The sequence below is a fragment of the Mesoplodon densirostris genome, chromosome 1, assembly GCF_025265405.1.
Source record: "Mesoplodon densirostris isolate mMesDen1 chromosome 1, mMesDen1 primary haplotype, whole genome shotgun sequence".
NCBI classification, from domain to species: domain Eukaryota; kingdom Metazoa; phylum Chordata; class Mammalia; order Artiodactyla; family Ziphiidae; genus Mesoplodon; species Mesoplodon densirostris.
In genome coordinates, this window is record NC_082661.1 from 158443040 (window position 1) to 158463602 (window position 20563).

General features: G+C 37.0%; 1 protein-coding gene across 1 annotated transcript in view; it reads left to right on the top strand.

Moving 5' to 3' along the window:
- The window catches only part of ARAP2 (ArfGAP with RhoGAP domain, ankyrin repeat and PH domain 2), a 191989-nt gene that overhangs the window by 33512 nt on the left and 137914 nt on the right, over positions 1-20563 (top strand). The window contains exons 6-7 of the mRNA XM_060091555.1: positions 5645-5714; positions 12205-12325. Coding sequence (XP_059947538.1) covers positions 5645-5714; positions 12205-12325 — 191 coding nt within the window. The remainder of the gene's footprint in view (positions 1-5644; positions 5715-12204; positions 12326-20563) is intronic.

Sequence of the window (20563 nt, forward strand, 5' to 3'; positions counted from 1 at the left end):
ATATACTTCATAAATAGAGATGTAATTGTTTATATATACACTGTTGTTAAAAAAGAATTTTTAAGACACACAGTTTTTGGCACAACAAAAACTGACACCAAGGGCTTCCCTGGTGGCGCAGTGGTTGAGAGTCCGCCTGGCGATGCAGGAGACACGGGTTCGTGCCCCGATCCCGGAAGATCCCACATGCCGCGGAGCGGCTGGGCCCGCGAGCCATGGCCGCGGAGCCTGTGTGTCCGGAGCCTGTGCTCTGCAACGGGAGAGGCCGCAGCAGTGAGAGGCCCGCGTACAGCAAAAAAAAAAAAAAAAACTGACACCAGGTGGCAAGGCTGTATTTACGATAGCAGTTGAAACTTTACACAACCTGCCCTACTAGAGCTCAAGGGAAGTGCTTATAGAAATCCATTCAGTAACACCACACATGTCTTATGAATTATTCTAAAAAGGCTTCTCAAAGAAATGTTTTCCTTTAGAACCCTAAAAACAAAATAGGATAAAACCTAGGCTCATATTTTTCACGTCTACTTTACCTTTTTTTCCCGAAGGAATTCTGAAGCACTTTGCAGAATTGAACTCATATATTAGATGGGTAGAGGTCAAATGTTATTGCTACCTAAAGGGATATTGAGGGTGCTTTGCCATAAAATGTAACAGACTCTGTTTTGTGTAGTTGTTAAGAGCATAGACTTTGGGACCAGACTGCCTGGATTTGACTCACAGAAATGATCTTTATCAGTTGTGTGACTTGGACAAATTATTTAACCTGCCAGCTCCTCTGTGGTTTCATCTGTAAAATGGGAATAATAATATTACTTGCCTCATGTGATTGTTTGGAGGACTGAATGAATTAATGTTTGTATATGGCTTGCAACAGTGCCTAGAACAAAGCACTATATGTGTTGTTTTTATTATCAAGATTACTGTGCCAAATAAGTTCTTTATTGACAGGCTTTAAAGTCTCTTCTCTGTATAATAATCCATTAGTCAGTTCTAATTTGTGTCATGTGATAGTAGGAACACAGACTAGAGTGACACTGTATTTTATACTTTGTCTTTTTTTTTTAACATTTACTAAATAAATTGTTAACTGAAATTTAAGGGAAAGACATAACTTATGTCAGAGAAAGCCTTTAAAGTACTTTAGAAACCTCTAATTGTGTATTATTGATTAATTTTACATAATTACACTGGATTTAGTTGCCTGGTATCAAGTAGATTTTTATAAATACATGAGAAAAATATTTAACTCTGGTAAGGAAAGATAATTCTTAAAAATTTACTATTCACCAATTTTTTTAATTTAAAATTTTATTGAAATTTAGAAACAGTGCTTCTTAAGCTTTCCCTTTTATGTATCAGTAGTTGAAATTTTGATTAATTTATTGAGTTTAACAATTTAAATTCAAGTTTCCATTTGCTAGAAAGAGGAATTGTGAGAAAGGATCTAAGTATAAGTTCTTATCTTTAATTAGCCAATTATTAGAATTCAGTATTGAAGTTTACATGCAGAAAATAACTAATTGAATGTTGACACATTTAATGAGCAAAATAGATTAAACATGTTTATATAAATTTAGTTTTAGAAACATTTAATTTATTAATTTAAATTTTTAAATAGGAAGGTACAAAATGCACACATGTTAAAGAATACATTTAAAAATATTTAACTATAAGATGTATTTTAAAATTACATGGAGGGCTTCCCTGGTGGCGCAGTGGTTGAGAGTCCACATGCCGATGCAGGGGACACAGGTTCGTGCCCCGGTCCGGGAGGATCCCGCGTGCCGCGGAGCAGCTGGGCCCGTGAGCCATGGCTGCTGGGCCTGTGTGTCCGGAGCCTGTGCTCCGCAATGGGAGAGGCCACAGCAGTGAGAGGCCTGCATACCTCAAAAAAAAAAAAAATTACATGGAAACTAATGATGAATTACAAAGCTTTTGTCATATAAAAATTCTGATCTTTGTACTTGAAAAAAGCAAAAAATGCAATTAAGGGTGAAGTGGTTTTGTTAGTAGTATTTGTTTTCTCTATACATAACATGAAAATTTGAGGAAGCATCTTGCAATGAGAAATATATGTATTTGTTAGTTTATTCATTAGATATTCAGCATATCTTATATGCTAGAAACTGTGGTAGTTGCTGGTTTTACATTGATTAAAAAAACAAATGGTCTCTGCACTCAAGGATCTCAATATCTAGTATGGGAGGTGGAGGACACAAAACAAATATATAATTGCAAATCTGCTAAGTGTCATTAAGTAAAGAAATGGAGCAAGAGACCAAAGGAACCTGAAGGATCTATGTGTTACTCAATGGTGGCCACTTGGGGGAATGACTTTTGAGCAGAGATCTCAAGGATAAGGAACCAGCTAGGGCAGGAGCAGGCAGGGAGCATTCCAATGGCATATGGGAAGGCCACGAGGCAAGAAAGCATCTAGACAGAGGAGGCAGTATGGCTGAAGGATAGTGTCCACAGAATATTTACCCACAGATTTGATGGCTTACTGGATGAATGAATGGTAGCAGAAGTAACGTTTTAACGGCAGGATAGCAAAGTGGCTCTCTCCAACTACAGAACATTTGATTTTTGAGTGGCCACACTCTCATTCCATTTCAACGTGGGCTGGGATTTGTCTTATTTACCTGTCCTTCCATAGATTATTAAACAGATTTAACCTTTCAAAATATTCAGTTAAAATGGCTGAACAAATCTAATAGTCACCCGGTAGCTGAGAAAATTAAAAAATAGTTGGGGGAATATCTTAGGAGTTGAGTCTCTCAGAGGCTGACGTTTTGGTTGGCTTTCGTCAGAAAGCCAAGCATCCAGTGTGTGGTTTGTAGTCAGTGCCTGAGAAGAGAAATGTAGCTTGTCACATGGTAGCATCTCGGACTGATCTCTGAGCTGTCTGCCCTCCATCCTCTCCTTCTCATTTTCCTGTGGACATGAATGTTAAGTTCCTGGATGATGCCTCAGACCTCAAACTGTCTATCCAGACGGTGATGGAATTCTAAGAAAACTTTGAGTCCAAGTGGCCGCAACTAAACCATCTTAAGTAAGACATGTTAAAGTAGGTTCTAGGGACTTACCAGGTGGCACAGTGGTAAGAATCTACCTGCCAATGCAGGGGACACAGGTTCCCAGCCCTGGTCCGGGAAGATTCCGCATGCTGTGGAGCAACTAAGCCCGTGTGCCACAACTACTGAGCCTGTGCTCTAGAGCCCACGTGCCACAACTACTGACCCTGCGAACCACAACTACTGAAGCCCGCGTGCCTAGAGCCCTTGCTCTGCAACAAGAGAAGGCACTGCAATGAGAAGCCGGCGTACCACAACAAAGAGCAGCCCCCGCTCGCCACAACTAGAGAAAGCCCACAATGAAGACCAAACACAGCCAAAAAAAAAAAAAAAAAAGTAGGTTCTAAACTTTTTTTCACTTCCAGCTTTGGCACATTTTGAAACTTTTAATCTAACTCTGAGGTTTCGGAAGTTTTCTCTCCTTCTGGCAGGCTTTCTTTTAAAATATGCTGGTTATTTGAGTGCTGGTCATTCGAGGTTTTATCTGTCTGTCATCTGGCTGTTTTTTGCTAAGGGGATATGTGCTTAATCATGTCACTCTTACATTGAACAGATTCTTTATTAGTGCCATATGTGTCTCTGTGTTAGTTGCTGATCATAGAGTAGAGAGTGAAACATCCTTGGTGTGGGAGACATAAAGCAACTAAACAAACATGTAATTAGAGATTGTGTTAAGTGCTATGAGGAAAAGGAGAGGGTGCTTTGAGAGGACAGCTTTGTGACTTGCTTTGGATTGGCTCATCAGGGAAGGAGTGTCTGTATAAGTGGTTTAGGTGGAACTCTGAAAGGTAAGGAGTAGTTAGCAAAGGAATTAGAGGGCTAATGGAAGGTCCTAAGGCCGTTATCCCCCACAGACGTTGATTATTTTTATTCTAAAATGGAAGATTATATGTACTACTGAGCTCTAGCTTACTGCTATTCACCATGTAAGGTGGGCCTAAAACAAAATCTTGATTTATAGAATTACTATTGAGATTGTGTGGGAAGATGTCTGCTCACCTGCCTTTAAGTGTGACAGAGATCAGTATGAAATGAGTGCTAAGTGATTTTATTCAATGTATAATGACTGTGTGTTTGCTTAGTATTTCTTTACCTTGTAACTCTTAATGCTGGCAACTTGAAGAACCTTTGAGTCAGTGAAGGAAATGAAAACCGACACTGTTGGATGTTGCAAGGTTAAGAGAACACATGACAGGCCAAGGGAAGTTAAAAAGAAGCAGAAGGATGAGGGAGTAAGATGGAAAGAGGGGTGGATCATTAGCTGTAGTTATATAATTGTAAGGTCTTATGTTCTTATTACTTCATGATTAATTCAGTGCTTATATGTGAAAGTGTTGTCCATACCAATGAATCTTGCAACTTTTCTCAGTTTGATCAGATTTCCTCTAATTTTATCTTAAGCAGAATAATTTGGCTAATGATCAATGTGGGCAGCTCGCTGTATTTCACTAGAGTAATAGGTGTGTGTGGCCCAGGAAAGAGCCCAGAAGGCAAGTTCTCCACACTTTCTGAGGTGCTTTTTCTACCTTTAAGTCTTCTGAAAACCACAGAAAGCTATATCATTTCCTTACCTTAAACATGTTAGAAAGGAAACATGTTAGAAACTGCAAAAGGAAAAGGTAGACGTGGTTATCTACCTATTTGTTTAGAGATGACTGTTTTTTTAAACAGGAAATTAGTTTTCATATATTATCTGTGATAAAGGCTAAAAGTATCTAGATTATATCAGTTCACATTGAGAGTCTCATAGAGAATAAGACATTCAAAACCTTTAGGATTGTCTGACTTCGGGGAAGAGGACTGAAACAAAAAACAAAAACAAGCCCAACTAGAAATGTGTCTTCACTTTTCCCTTATATAGTCAGAAAATCTTTTTCTCCTTTATGCCTAAATAGGGAACATATGATGACATTATTTTGCTTTGTTTCTCATGTCAGTAACCATTTTAAACTGCATTTGCCTTTCATATGATTCTTTTTCTCAAAATGTTAATGTTTCAATGAATTTTGGATGCTTGCAAATGATTCTTCATATTTAGTCAGGGCCTTTTCAGCTTATTTGATCAGAATTAAATAATATATCTATGTAAAGCCAATTGACAAAGCTTTGTTATTTTAGCAAAATATTATGCATGCCCCAAAGCAAAAATTTTAAAAAATAAGATAAAATGTTATAAGCTAATGAAGGATAAAAATTTATGTTATCTTCATTGAGGAATTATCTCCTTTAAGGGATATGGGTGCCATGATAGTGTTTCTGACCGCACTTTGTTTTCCACTCAACCTTACCAATGTGGATCATGACACTGCAAGTTACATTTTAAAAAATGATGACACTGTTAGCAGTATCCTTTTTTAAAAACACCTAGGTCAATTGATTAGAAAGTGTCATTGTACATATTTCCTTTCCTTTGTACCATTGCCAAAACTGTACATTGTCATAGCCTACTGTTTTCTTCACTGCTTACTATCAAATTGGAATGTACTCAACACAGTTCTATATTACAAATGTATTTAAAATCCAAGTGCATGGTTCTTAAATGTAAAATGACAATTTCATACGTTTTACAGAAAACGCATGTTTCAGAAGAGATGGGTGAAATTTGATGGCCTTAGCATTTCTTATTACAATAACGATAAGGTAAGTACATTTTACAGTTTTCAAAGATTGTCCTATGCATGCTGAGTGCACTTCAATAAACTAAGCACGTGATTTGGTCTTTAAGAATAGGAGTTGGATTATCAACATGAAAAGAATTTGCATAGGATAAAACACTTAACTCTTTCCATAGTTTAACTTTTCCCAGACATATAAAATTGGGATTTTTTAAAACTTAAGTATCTAACAATTATTTATGGGATATCTCCTACAAACTACAGGATTTGCTATAAGTGATATGCAGATACATAAGAAATTGCCTTTATCCTAGAGGGTGCTCAAAAATGTTTACAAAATGACACCACAAATAGAAAATGGCAAAGCAAGGAGAGGTTATTTTGTCCTCTGGAAGGGGTATGGAAGAATCAAGGAACGCTTCTTGCATGAGATTTCTAATGACCATGAATTTTGAAGAAAGAAGAATGTTTGTACGTAGAGAAACTAGAAAGAACAGGACTTGATAGCAGAGAGAACAATGAGATGCCCAGATTCTCTGATTGGAAAATAGAGTATGTTTGGGAGACTAGTGGGAGATGAAGCTGAAAAGGTTGTGTTTGGAGTTAGAGCACACCGAATATCTTGATGTGCAAGTGGTTACAGTATATTCTTTAGGCAGTTGAGTCTTAACGACATGATACTATTTTGATCATGTCCTTCTCCTTAGGGATGAGAATGTCTTTATTCTTAGGAGATGTAGGCTGAAATATTTAGGGGTGAAGTGTCATTATATATGCAAATGTCTTTCAAATGTTACCTATCTATATATACCCTCTCTATATGTATATTTATATATATGTGTGTGTATATATATATATATATATATATATATGCACACATGCATAGCTAGGTAAAACAAAAAATAGCAATGTTAACAACTGTCCAATTGAGGTTATGAGTGTTCGTTATACTAATCTTTCAACTTCTATGTGTTTGAAAATTTCCTTAATTAAAACATTGCAACTAATAAGTAGACCGTATTTTTTGTTAGTTAAAATCATATAATTTTACAATCTTAACTATATTCATTCTTTTAATATATTGATTTAACACTTAACCACATCTTCTTATTTATAGTTTATAATCTAATATTATATATTAGATTATATTAGATCTAATATTCTCATTATTTAGTGATTTTTCGCTGCCTAATATTGGTGTTATTTGTGGCTCAAATAGAGATTTAGATTCCCTTTCACGTATTGATTGTTCAGTGCTACAAGGAAGAAGAGCGTATGCTTTTAGACAGAAAGTAATACACACTGCATGCTACAACACTAAGAATAATAGAAAGTTTAGAGAAGTATTAATTGGTTTCTCTTTGCAGTGATCCCGCTAAAGCATCAGATAGGTTTAAACACACCTCTTTGACATTTGCAAGATATGGGATGAACATTTTTAAAAGCTAGTTTTCTGCCTTAGCTACTGTTTTTAGTTTGCTTGTTCATTTGAATCTTGAGACAATTTTGGTAACCTAGGGTGGGTAAAATGTAGTCTCTGTATCTGATGCAATCTGACCTCTGGTTTTCTTTAGCACCTGTGCCCTTCTCTGGTTTGCTTGAAATGAGGAAGAAAAAACTGTTTTGTGCCATCAGGCTCTGGTGGGGTTGATATCATTATCATTCAGGAGAGAGAATTTCTAGTGTCTCTGTCCAACCAGACTCACTCTCTTTGTCCTTTAAAAGCTCATCTCAACTGTAGTGAGGAGCTGAGCACCTATCCACCCTGATGCAATAAAAACGATGCAGCCTTGGTTTTGTTTTGTTTTGTTTTGTTTTGTTTTTGCTGTATGCGGGCCTCTCACTGTTGTGGCCTCTCCCGTTGTGGAGCACAGGCTCTGGATGCGCAGGCTCAGCGGCCATGGCTCACAGGTCTAGCCGCTCCACGGCATGTGGGATCTTCCCGGACCTTGGCAAGAACCCGTGTCCCCTGCATTGGCAGGTGGACTCTCAACCACTGCGCCACCAGGGAAGCCCCAGCCTTGGCTTTAAATTAAGATAAAAATTTGTTAAGATGAATTATTACAAATTCTTTACCTTGACATTAAAATTAAAAAAAAATCAAATTGTTGTTTCCTATGGCATTTCGTTCCTTTACTACTCAGATGAGTGGTTTCATGTTGGCAAAAAACCCCCAAAACACTAGGATGGGTGTTTCCTAAAAAGAGACATGGTTTCTGTTGTGACCCTTCTGGCAAAAGGGATGGATTGGTGGACTGGGAAGAGGGGATTTCAAGGCCAGTGAACAGAGAGCATAAGTGTGGCCATAGCTTCTATCTCAGCTGGGTGTGCAGTTTTCGTGGTCCTGTGCGTCAAGGAGTTGTGTCTTTCAGTGTTTAATGTGCACTTGAGAAGCCTGTGGTTGGGCTTTCAGGAGGTAGTTTGCAGAGTTGCCTGTTCCCCTAGTTTTCTTCTGCTTTCCTCGGTGCTGCCCAATCATGTCTCAGCAAGGCCTTTTCATTGTATTACTGAAAATGGCATCATCCCAACAGCCTTGATATCTGGTCACCTGCCAAGAGATCTCACTCACCCCTGTTCTCACTCAGCTAGGGGCAGAATTGCCCTATGGTCATTTCATTGTCGGAAAGTGGTAGATAAATGGCAAAGTTGACCTAGATATCTGTGTATTATAGGCTCAAGGGATGCTTTAGAATTTCTTTCCTTAAGGAAAATTTCACATGCTGAAAAATGCAGTCATTTTGAGCCTAGTGTCATTTGGTTTAGTTTTATTTCTCTTCCTGTTTTGTCTTTATTGTGTGTTAGAATGGAAATGTAAAATGAACTCTACAGTGTTAAAAATTTTGAGATTTATCTTAGAATCTCAGAAAAGATTATAGATGAGCTATTAGAGAAACTACAACTTCCTGAGGTTAAAGTAGCATAGTATTTCGCTTCTTAAGTATATTTTTATCACTTCTGGGGAATTTATTTTTCTATTACTCTTCCATAAGTACTAACGTTAAACAACATTATTATTGTAGGCATGTTGGTGAGTTGTTATGTTTTTAAGGAATTTTTTTTTAATCTCTTTGAAGAGATCTAGAAGAAGGAAAATCTCCTTTTTAAAATTCCTGTGTCTTTCTCTACAATGCTGCTTCATTTTTTTCTCTACTGAAAAATGGGTTAATGGTAACGTTTTATTCAACATATAGTTAATTATATCACTAGAGATGTATTTTTGTAAGCTCCTCTAATTCTTAGGCAAACTACAGTTTGACAGTGGATCACCTGGGGGATAAAGTGTAAATAAATGTTTCTGGATATTCTGGATTTTTCACTGTCTGGACTCAGCCACTACAAACTTACAGCCAAAGAGACTGTATCACTGTCCCCAAAGGTGCTGTGCCCCTTTGAATCTCTCAGGTTGCCTGACAATGGGGAGACATTCTCTCCCTCCTGTCAATTCCTAGAGCACTTCCTGGTCTAGTATTGCCTAATATTGCCATTATAACCCACTTGCATTTATTGGGTTTTCTTTGTTAAGCCAATCATGTCATGTGTTTCTTTGCAGTGACCTTTTTCAACAGTGTCTTGGTACAACTGTGGAGAACTTGTGTGTCTTTTCCTGTATTTTCACCTCCATGGTTTTGCTCTTCCCTCTAACTCTCATTAGCCATTACCATCCATGAAAATCCTGTGCAAACTTCAAGACCCATCCTGTTCTCCTCCTCCATGAATGTTTCCTTTATTCTCTCCAACTATGACATTTGAACAATAATATGCAGGAAAGGTGAGAGGGAAAACAAGCTGAAAGTAGGGAGGCAAATCAGGAGAGTGTGCAGTAAATCAGGCGTTAGTTTATCAGGGTGTAGGCTGTATAGGCCAGTGGAGGTGTTTAAAAAAATGAATTTTGAAAAATACTAAAAATGAGCTGTCAGAGTTTGTATAATTGTGAAAGTAGGGAGGCAAATCAGGAGAGTGTGCAGTAAATCAGGCGTTAGTTTATCAGGGTGTAGGCTGTATAGGCCAGTGGAGGTGTTTAAAAAAATGAATTTCAAAAAATACTAAAAATGAGCTGTCGGAGTTTGTATAATTGTGATTGATTGGACAAAGGATTCATTCATTCAGAAAATATGCAATACTGATTATGTGAAAGGTAATGGAGAAAATAGATGTAAGATGAACAGTTTGGAAAGACTGTACTGATCAGATGATCCCACTGTAAATATAAAGAATTATCATTTAAATTAGAATTAGTAATTGTTATAGAGGAAAGTACAGGTTACTGTTAAATTAGGGTTATCTGGCTGGGTGAGAATGAGGGGCCTGAGAAAAGAGACTGGTCAGAGGGCTTTCTTCAGAGCATATATTAATGCTGAAATAGGAAAGATGTAGAGGCAGTAAGTATGTGAAAATGAGTATGAAAAATGGTTCCTTGCAGAACAGAATATGTAAAGTCACTGGACTGAGCAGAACCACAATGTATTCATGGAACTTCAAGAAAGCTAACGTGACTAGAAAGAATCAGGAACTGGTAGGGAGCAAGTTGACCATGTAGATGTCGGAAGAGTCCCAGGTTATGTGGGTACAAAAGAGAAGCACAAGTCAAAAACTACTCTATTGAAGACTGATTGACCAGAAGAGTGATATTTTTATGGACAGATATAGAGGAAGAGTATGTTTCCAGGAGGTAATTCAGTTTTAAAGTTTGAGGTGCTTATGGGACAGTTATATGTCCCATTGATGATTCAAAATATGGGAGTGGAGTTAACGGAAATGGACAAAGAAGGAAGGAAGGGACAGATTTTAGAATTCTCCACATAAAGTTGGTAGTTGAAATAGTAAGAAGGGATTTTTTTTTCTTAGGGACAGAAGATAAAACCAAAAAAATGGAAAATAAGGAGGAGAAAAAGTTATTTTGTTAGTACTTATTCCTTGACCTCCCTCCCCCTTTTCCAGAAAGTTGCCCCCTCATCTTCCTAAATCACAGTTCAAGTATCTTACTTGATTTTGGCTGCTTGAGAGGATAAAGGAAAGCCTTCATGGTGGTGTTATTGAAGATGGCATTAAAGAATGGATAGGATTTTGATGGATACATAAAGGCAGGAATGGGGGTTAGAGTAGAAGAAACTGTCAAATAACTAAGAGGGAATACCATGAGAGTATAGTGTATCTCTTCAACTGGCAGAGGAGAAACTTCCCAGTAGACTGCCATGTTGCTCGCAGCAACTGTCTTTTACCCATCTGCTATTGTATGGCTGGAGTTTGCCGCTGGGAGGAATGTGAACTTGACCCTTGTGATCTGCATGGAATGGTTTAGTACATTCTTCTCCTAACCAGTTGTTTCAGATACTTGGGACCCGGGTCAAAAGTGATGGTTCCATAGATGATGGAAAGGAATTGTAGAAGAAACCCCATAAAGTTGTGTCTAAACTCTTTTGACACTAAGACCTTTCATGATGTGGACCTGATTTATGTTTTCAGCCTCATCTCTTTTGACTCGACACTGCAGCTCCTCTTACTTCTCTACTTTACACCTCTGTTATTCAGTCTTTCTGGCCAGGATGCCCCCTGCCCCCTCACTTATCTATTTGGTTAACTTAAGGTTTCTTAAAGTCAGGTTCAAATGTCACTATTTCTGTGAAAATACCTCTGACCTCTTGTAAGCAGAATTGAGAATTCTCATCTTCGTACTCTTACTTCCCATGTTTTGTACTCATTTTTAAACTTTTTTCTCATTTGATTAGTTGGTTTTTCAGTTTGAGGCCACTTGAACATATAAATACTCTTGGAATTTTCTTTCCAACACAGGGCCCAGTAAATGTTACACTCTTAGTAAATAGTTGAAATTATGGGGGCGATGATTATGCCAATTGGTTTAGGAGGGTCCAGGAAAATGCAGATGGAGAAAGTTATCAAGAGTCTTAAGAATGACTTTCTTGAGCCAAATTGTAATAAGTATATTCCAATTGCAAACAGCCAAATCCATGTTTTTTCACTCTTCAGTCACTAGAGAATAAAAAGTGATGCAGTGGAGATTAAGATCTTCATTATCAGAGCATTGAGCAATGTGGGTTAATTGAGACAATCCAACAGTCTGGTTTCTTAGATAATATTCTTGTTCACAATATGTAGCAGTGGTTTTGAAATGGTGTAGTTACAGTACCTGTGATGGCCAGCAGATGCCTGCAAACACCATAAAATCATTTTGACCAGATTGTTTCAAAGAACATACCGCTGTTTTTTGGAACTATGTATTGCTGGTCTGCTATGTTGTTTGTATGTGAGTCATTGTCTCTTAATTGCAGATGAAGAGAAAAGTGAAAAGACATCTCACCTGGAAGGGGCACTTAATATTTTCCTTTCTGGGGACTTAAGTGTATATAAGGATATATGCTATTTATATGTGATTTTAAAATTTTAGATTGAAATTATGAAGGAGAAGCACTTGTAAATATCTTGCCATTCTATTTTTGATTAAGGGAATTTTATTTTAATGTTTCTTCTTTATGGATCTTTTTCTCTAACCAATACAGGAGAAGTATTCAAAAGGAATAATTCCCCTTTCTGCTATATCTACGGTACGAGTTCAAGGAGACAACAAATTTGAAGTTGTTACAACACAAAGAACTTTTGTTTTTAGAGTAGAAAAAGAAGGTAAGATTCTTTCTTTATCCGTATAAAAAGAGAGACATTAATTTCTGACCAATCATTAGATTTAATACACCAGTTAAGCTAGAAATGTCAGGCAATCTTTAAATATGTTACTTTTAAATGATTTACATTTTATATTAATTTTTTGAATGCCATTATATGAAAACATAAAAAAATTGACAAGTCATTGTTGTTTGTTCACTGTTCTTTCATGCAACAAATATTTAGTGCAAATCTACTAAGTGCCAAGGACTCTTCTAAATTTGGGGTATATAGCAGTGAAGAAAAGTAGACAAAAATCTCTGCTCTTATGGAGCTCACTTTTAGTTGTTGATAATGCAAAATAGTTACTCAATGTGGAAAAATAATTTTTCTAACAATTAAAACATTGGTTTTATGAAGTTTATGTATGGCCTATTTTTACAATCAAGCAGGCATGGTAATCATTTTAAGATAGATTTTGGAGTATCTTTTATATTTCTTAAGTTTTTTTCACCTGTATCATCTGCTGTGGGTCACTTGATGGTGAAAATTGATCTAAAGATGGCACATGGTTTGTGGATGGAGTCTAAACCTTTAAATCTTCTCTGACTCTTTTTTCTGGGGTGGGGGAGATAGGGAAGGGAGAGACAGGCAAATTAAAATTCTCTGTTGTAACTTTGATTGACTCTCAGTATATCAGTACTACTTTCAAATAATGTAAATAAGGCCATCTTCATTAACTAAAGAATTAGAATTTTAACTTAAAGCATCTTTTATTTTAGTAGAGATGATAACTTGATTTTAAAATGTACTTCTTGGTACTTAATTATTTGAATAATCGTGGTATGGAAAAATTACTGAATATGTGATATTTGCTAAATGCTTCATGTTCCCAATAGTCTCATGAGATTTGTAGGTAGTACAGTTATTATCCTATTTTACACATGTAAGTATTTACCTTTTATAAACTACAACAATATTAGGAATTATGGGGCAATTTTTTTTTTTTTATTGCTGGATTCCTAGAACATATGCCAATGCATGGCACATGGAAAGCATTCAATAAATACTGTATGTCACTGAAAAGTTTCCATTATTACTTGGGATAATCAGTAAATGGATAAGTCCCAACTGCTGCTCACACTGCAGCAAATTTTTTTCAAACTGTGAGTCACTCACTGTCAATTTGTGAGATCAGCATAGTGGTTTCTGATGGTTCCCCCAAAGTCCCACAAAACAAAAACCAAACAAATATAAAATACAGTAGAATAAGGAATATCAAAGTGCACTGCCTACAGTAAGTGTAAGTCTCATAGTGTGAAACGTACCTATGTATATACTGCCCAGGTGTAACATAAGAAGTGTTTCTCACTTGACTTGCTATTTAAAAACAAGTGTCAAGAAATGTAGCCTAGAGCTGGGGTTGGTAAACTGGCCTGTAACCAGAATCTGGCCCGCTGCTTGTTTTCGTAAGTACAATCTTATCAGACCCCAGCCACTCTCATTCATTTATGTTGCCTTATGGCTGCTTCTGTGCCTTAGTGGCAGTGCTGAGTAGTTGCTGCAGACTGTATGGCCAGGAAAGCCTGGGATATTTACTCTCTGGCCCTTTACAGAAAAGTTTGCCAACCCATATCCTAGAGTATATGATATTGACATATGTATTATGAGTCAAATGCCTGAAATTCAGAAAATTATCCACAGTTGTGATGCTCGATATGAAACTCTTTTTTGAAATAACAGTTTCTCTTTTTCTGTATTTTCTTAAAACACACGACATTGCTCCTCTTGACTGGCTATCAGAATGGTCAGTCCTTATGCTCTGGTCTCCACTGCCCGAGCTGATTTCCTGTTTCTTTGAGGTGCTTATCCTCTTCCCGTTGGCTTCTCATAGGGAAATTCACATATGCCACAGAGTCTGCATTTTAGGCTAGATATAATAAAGCTTCGACTTGTGTGAAAATCTGTTTAGCCATATTTACTTGTGGCAGTTACAAATTAAACAGACACATTTTATTTAAAGAAAATGTATCAACCCACACATGTTTAAAAGTTACATGTTTACAATGGACCAATAAGTCCCTCTGGGGTATATAGTTCATCCTTATTATGTAAACTTAGTATATGGAGGGGATGGAATCAAGATGGCAGTGTGAGAAGACATGGAATTAGTATCTCCCCACAACTAGGGCACCTGCCAGCCGCTAGTGGGGGACCCTGATGCCCAAGGAGATGGGAGGAACCCCCAAGTGAACTGGTAGGATGTGGGGTGATTGAGAGGGGAGGAGAACTGGAGGCCAGAAAGGATCGGCACCCCTGAGGCTGGGGAGAGTAAGAGAGGCAGGCAGGAGGGGCCCTCTGGGAGGAGCGAGAGAGGAGCCAAGGGCGATTGCCTGGCCCACTCGATCCCGGGGAGACCCACTTCAGACCTAGGGACACATACAGACTAAAAGTGAAGGGATGGGAAGAGATATTCCATGCAAATGGAAATCAAAAGAAAGCTGGAGTAGCAATACTTGTGTTCGATAAAATAGACTTTAAAATAAATACTGTTACAAGGGATAAGGAAGGACACTACATAATGATCAAAGGATAAATACAAGAAGAAGATATAACAATTATAAATGTTTTTGCACCCAACATAGGAACACCTCAATACATAAGGCAAATGCTAACAACCATGAAAGGAGAAATTGACAGTAACACAATAATAGTAGGGGATTTTAACACCCCACTTATACCAATGGACAGATCATCCAAACAGAAAATAAATAAGGAAACACAAGCTTTAAATGATACAATAGACCACATAGATTTAATTGATATTTATAGAACATTCCACCCAAAAGCAGCAGAATACACTTTCTTCTCAAGTGCACATGGAACATTCTCCGGGATAGATCACATCTTGTGTCACAAATAAAGCCTTGGAAAATTAAATAAAATTGAAATCATATCAAGTGTCTTTTCTGACTACAACACTATGAGACTGGAGATCAATTACAGGAAAAAAACTAAAAAGCATACATACATGGAGGCTAAACAGTGTGCTACTAAATAATGAAGAGATCACTGAAGAAATCAAAGAAGAAGTTAAAAAATACATAGGGGGCTTCCCTGGTGGCACAGTGGTTGAGAGTCTGTCTTACGATGCAGGGGACACGGGTTTGTGCCCCAGTCCAGGAAGATCCCACATGCTGTGGAACGGCTGGGTCCGTGAGCCATGGCCGCTGAGCCTGTGCGTCCAGAGCCTGTGCTCTGCAGTGGGAAAGGCCACAACAGTGAGAGGTCCGTGTACCCCCCCCGAAAAAAAAAAACAAAAGAAACATAGGAACAAATGACAATGAAAGCATGACAACCCAAAACCTATGGTATGCAGCAAAAGCAGTTCTAAGAGGGAAGTTTATAGCAATTCAATCTCACCTGAAGAAACAAGAAAAATCTCAAATAAACAATCTAACACTACACTTAAAACAGCTAGAGAAAGAAGAACAAAGAAAACCCGAAGTCGGTAGAAGGAAAGAAATCATGAAGATCAGAGCAGAAAAAAATGAAATAGAAATGAAGAAAACAATAGAAAGATCAATAAAACTAAAAGCTGGTTCTTTGAGAAGATAAACAAAATTAGTAAACCCTTGCACAGACTCATCAAGAAAAAAAAGGAGAGGACACAAATCAATAAAATAAGAAATGAAAAAGGAGAAATCACAACTGACACTGCAGAAATACAAAGGATTATAAGAGAATACTGCAAACAACTATATGCCAATAAAATGGACAACCATGAAGAAACAGACAAATTCTTAGAAAGGTACAATTTTCCAAGACTGAACCAGAAAGAATTAGAAAATATAAACAGACCTATCACAATGAAAGTGAAACCGTAATTAAAAATCTTCCAACAAACAAAAGTCCAGGACCAGATGGCTTCACAGGTGGAATTCTATCAAACATTTAGAGAACAGCTAACACCAGTCCTTCTCAAACTCTTCCAAAAAATTGCAGAGGGAGAAACACTCCCAAATTCATTCTACAAAGTCACCATCACCCTGATACAAAACCAGAAAAAGGACTCACACAAAAAATAAAATTATAGACCAATATCACTGATGAACATTAGATGCAAAAATCCTGAACAAAATACTAGCAAACAGAATCCAACAGTACATTAAAAGGATCATACACCATGATCAAGTGGGGTTTATCCCAGGGATGCAAGTATTCTTCAATATATGCAAATCAAACAGTGTGATATACCACATTAACAAATTGAAGAAGAAAAACCATATGATCATCTCAATAGATGCAGAAAAAGCTTCTGACAAAATTCAACACCCATTTATGATGGATGAAAACTCTCCAGAAAATGGGCATAGAGGGAACCTACCTCCACATAATAAAGACCATATATGACAAACCCACAGCAAGCACCATATACAGTGGTGAAAAACTGAAAGCATTTCCTCTAAAATCAGGAACAAGACAAGGATATCCACTCTCGCCACTCTTATTCAACATAGTTTTGGAAGTCCTAGCCATGACAATCAGAGAAGAAAAAAAAATAAAAGGAATACAAATTGGAAAAGAAATAAAACTGTCACTGTTTGCAGATGACATGATACTATACATAGAAAATCCTAAAGATGCCACCAGAAAACTACTTGAACTAATCAATGAATTTGGTAATGTTGCAGGATATAAAATTAATGCACAGAAATCTCTGTCATTCCTCTACACCAACAATGAAAAATCTGAAAGAGAAATCAAGGACACACTCCTGTTTACCACTGCAACAAAAAGAATAAAATACCTAGGAATAAACCTCCCTAAGGAGACAAAAGTCTTGTACTCAGAAAATTATAAAATAATGATGAAAGAAATCAAAGATGACATAAACAGATGAAGAAATATACCATGTTCTTGGATTGGAAGAATCAATATTGTGAAAATGACTGTACTACCCAAAGCGATCTACAGATTCAATACAATCCCTGTCAAACTACCAATGGCATTCTTCACAGAATTAGAACAAAAAATTTTGCAATTCGTATGGAAACACAAAAGACCCCAAATAACCAAAGCAATCCTGAAAAAGAAAAATGTAGTTGGAGGAATCAGGCTTCCCAACTTCAAACTGCACCTCAAAGCTACAGTAATCCAGACAGTATGGTACTGGCACAAAAACTGAAATATAGATCAATGGTACAGGACAGACCGCCCAGAGATAAACCCATGCACATATTGTCACCAAATTTACGACAAAGGAGGATAGAACATACAGTGGAGAAAAGACAGCCTCTTCAATAAGTGGTGCTGGGAAAACTGGACAGGTACATGTAAAAGAATGAAATTAGAACACTCCCTAACACCATACAGAAAAATAAACTCCAAGTGTATTAAAGACCTAAATATAAGACCAGACACTATAAAAGTCTTAGAGGAAAACATAGGAAAAACACTCTTTGACATAAACCACAGCAAGATCTTTTTTTACCCACCTCCTAGAGAAATGGAAATAAAAACAAAAGTAAACAAATTGGACCTAATTAAACTTAAAAGCTTTTGCACAGCAAACAAACCATAAACAAGACAAAAAGACAACCCTCAGAATGGGAGAAACTATTTGCAAATGAATCAACAGACAAAAGATTAATCTCCAAAATATACAAATAGCTCATGGAGCTCAATAGCAAAAGAACAAACGATCCAGTTAAAAAATGGGTGGAAGACCTAAGGCCATTTCACCAAGGAAGACATACAGATAGCCAAGAGGCACATGAAAAGATTCTCAACATCACTAATTATTAGAGAAATGCAAATCAAAACTACAGTGAGGTATCACCTCATGCTGGTGAGAATGGCCATCATCAGAAAATCTAGAAACAGTAAATACTAGAAAGGCTGTGGTGGAAAACAAACCCCCCTTCACTGTTGGTGGATATATAAATTGATGCAACCATCATGGAAAACAGTATGGAGTTTCCTAAAAAACTAAAAATAGAACTACCATATGACCCAGTAATCCCACAACTAGTCATATGCCCTGAGAAAATGATAATTCAAAAAGAGACACATACCACAGTATTCATTGCAGCACTATTTACAATACCCAGGATGTGGAAGCAATCTAAATGTCCACTGACAGATGAATGGATAAAGAAGATGTGGCACATATATACAATGGAATATTACTCAGCCATAAAAAGAAATTAAATTGAGTTATTTATAGTGAGGTGGAAGTACCTAGAGTCTGTCATACGGAGTGAAGTAAGTCAGAAAGAAAACAACAAATACCATATGCTAACATATATATGGAATCTAAGAAAAAAAAATGGTCTGATGAACCTAGTTGCAGGGAAGGAATAAAGAGGTAGACATAGAGAATGGACTTGATGACATGGGGTGGGAGGGCGAAGCTGGGGCGAAGTGAGAGTAGCATCAACATATATACACTACTGAATGTAAAATAGTTGGCTGGTGGGAAGCAGAAGCATAGCGCAGGGAGTTCAGGTCAGTGCCTTGTGGTGACCTAGAGGGGTGGGATATGGAGGATAAGAGGGAGGCTCAAGCGGGAGGAGATATGGGGACATGTATGCATATGGCTGATTCATTTTGGTGTCAACAGAAACTAACACAGTACTGTGAAGCAATTATCCTCCAATAAAGATCTATTAAACAAACAAACAAAAACTTTATGAACCTTAGTATGAATTATTGTTTGTTACATAAGTCTTAGGTCTTTAATTTTTGACACCATGAAAATACTGCTTCAGTGAAAACTGAGACTGTCAACATAGAATTAATGAATATGCTCTTTTCATTGAAAGTCATTTTTACATAGTAACAACTCACATTTTTAAAGATAAGTGTATAAGGGTGTATGCGTGTGTGTATGTATGTGTATATGTATATATATATATGTAAATGGCACATGTGTCTATGTATTTGGTATGGAACCTTCAACAAGATACTATATGTATTTTATTAAGTTATTTTTTATTCCTCCTTCCATGTATACAAATTGTTGGTTATTTTTTATTTGGTGGACACTGAGAAGTCAACCATAGTGGCTTATGAAAAACTTGACTTAATGAACTTTAAGCCTAATTAAACTTTGCTTCAATCTAATCAAGAAGCAAAATCAAAGTTTAGAAAGGGGCAGTAGTTTGACATTGTAACAGAGATGAATTCTTCATTTTTGGTGAAAAGGTTCTGAGTGACCTAAATACACAGCTCCCTTTGTCTCCCCTGAAACCAGTGTCAGGATTTCAAAAATGCTGAATTGACCACTGGTGTTGCTAAGAGAAGATTACAATTTGGCATCTTTTCCCCACAAATTTTCTAAGGCTTCAATTCCCCTGGATTTCCTTGTGAAAATATTGTTATTTTCTTACTTGAAAGTTAATTTTATTGAAATAATAACATCTTTAAAATTCTCTTCCTCAACTAGAAAATTTAATCTGATTACTTTTGTCCTCAAGCAGAATTGCTGGAATTGCTCAGAGGGTTGTAACAGCTAATGATCCTTCAGTTAGTCTGTATGCCCTTGGCACCTGTAGTCACACAGGTGTTGTGTTACTTTAAAAAACAGGTGATACCACATTTTCAGTGGGCAGTTCTCATAGTTAGAAGGCTTATGAATTCTGAGTGGTCCAAAAATAAACTCAAAATGGCTTAAAGACTTAAACATAAGGCATGACACCATAAAACTCCTAGAAGAGAACATAAGCAAAACATTCTCTGACATAAATTATACCAATGTTTTCTTAGGTCAGTCTCCCAAGGCAATAGAAATAAAAACAAAAATAAGCAAGTGGCACCTAATCAAACCTGCAAGCACAGCAAAGGAAACCATAAAACAAACAAAGAAACAAACCAAACCAAACCAAAAAAAAAAAACAAACCCTACAGAACGGGAGAAAATATTTGCAAATGATGCAACCGACAAAGGCTTAATCTCCAAAATACACAAATAGCTGATACAACTCAACAACAAAAAACAAACAACCCGTTCAAAAAATGGGCAGAAGACCTTGATAGACATTTTTCCAAAGAAGACATACAGATGGCCAGTAGGTACATGAAAAGATGCTCAACATCACTAATTATTAGAGAAATGCAAGTCAAAACTATAATGAGGTACACCTCACATTGGTCAGAATGGCCATCATTAAAAAGTCTATAGATAACAAATGCTGGAGAGGGTGTGGAGAAAAGGGCACCCTTCTACACTATTGGTGGGAATGTAAGTTGGTGTAG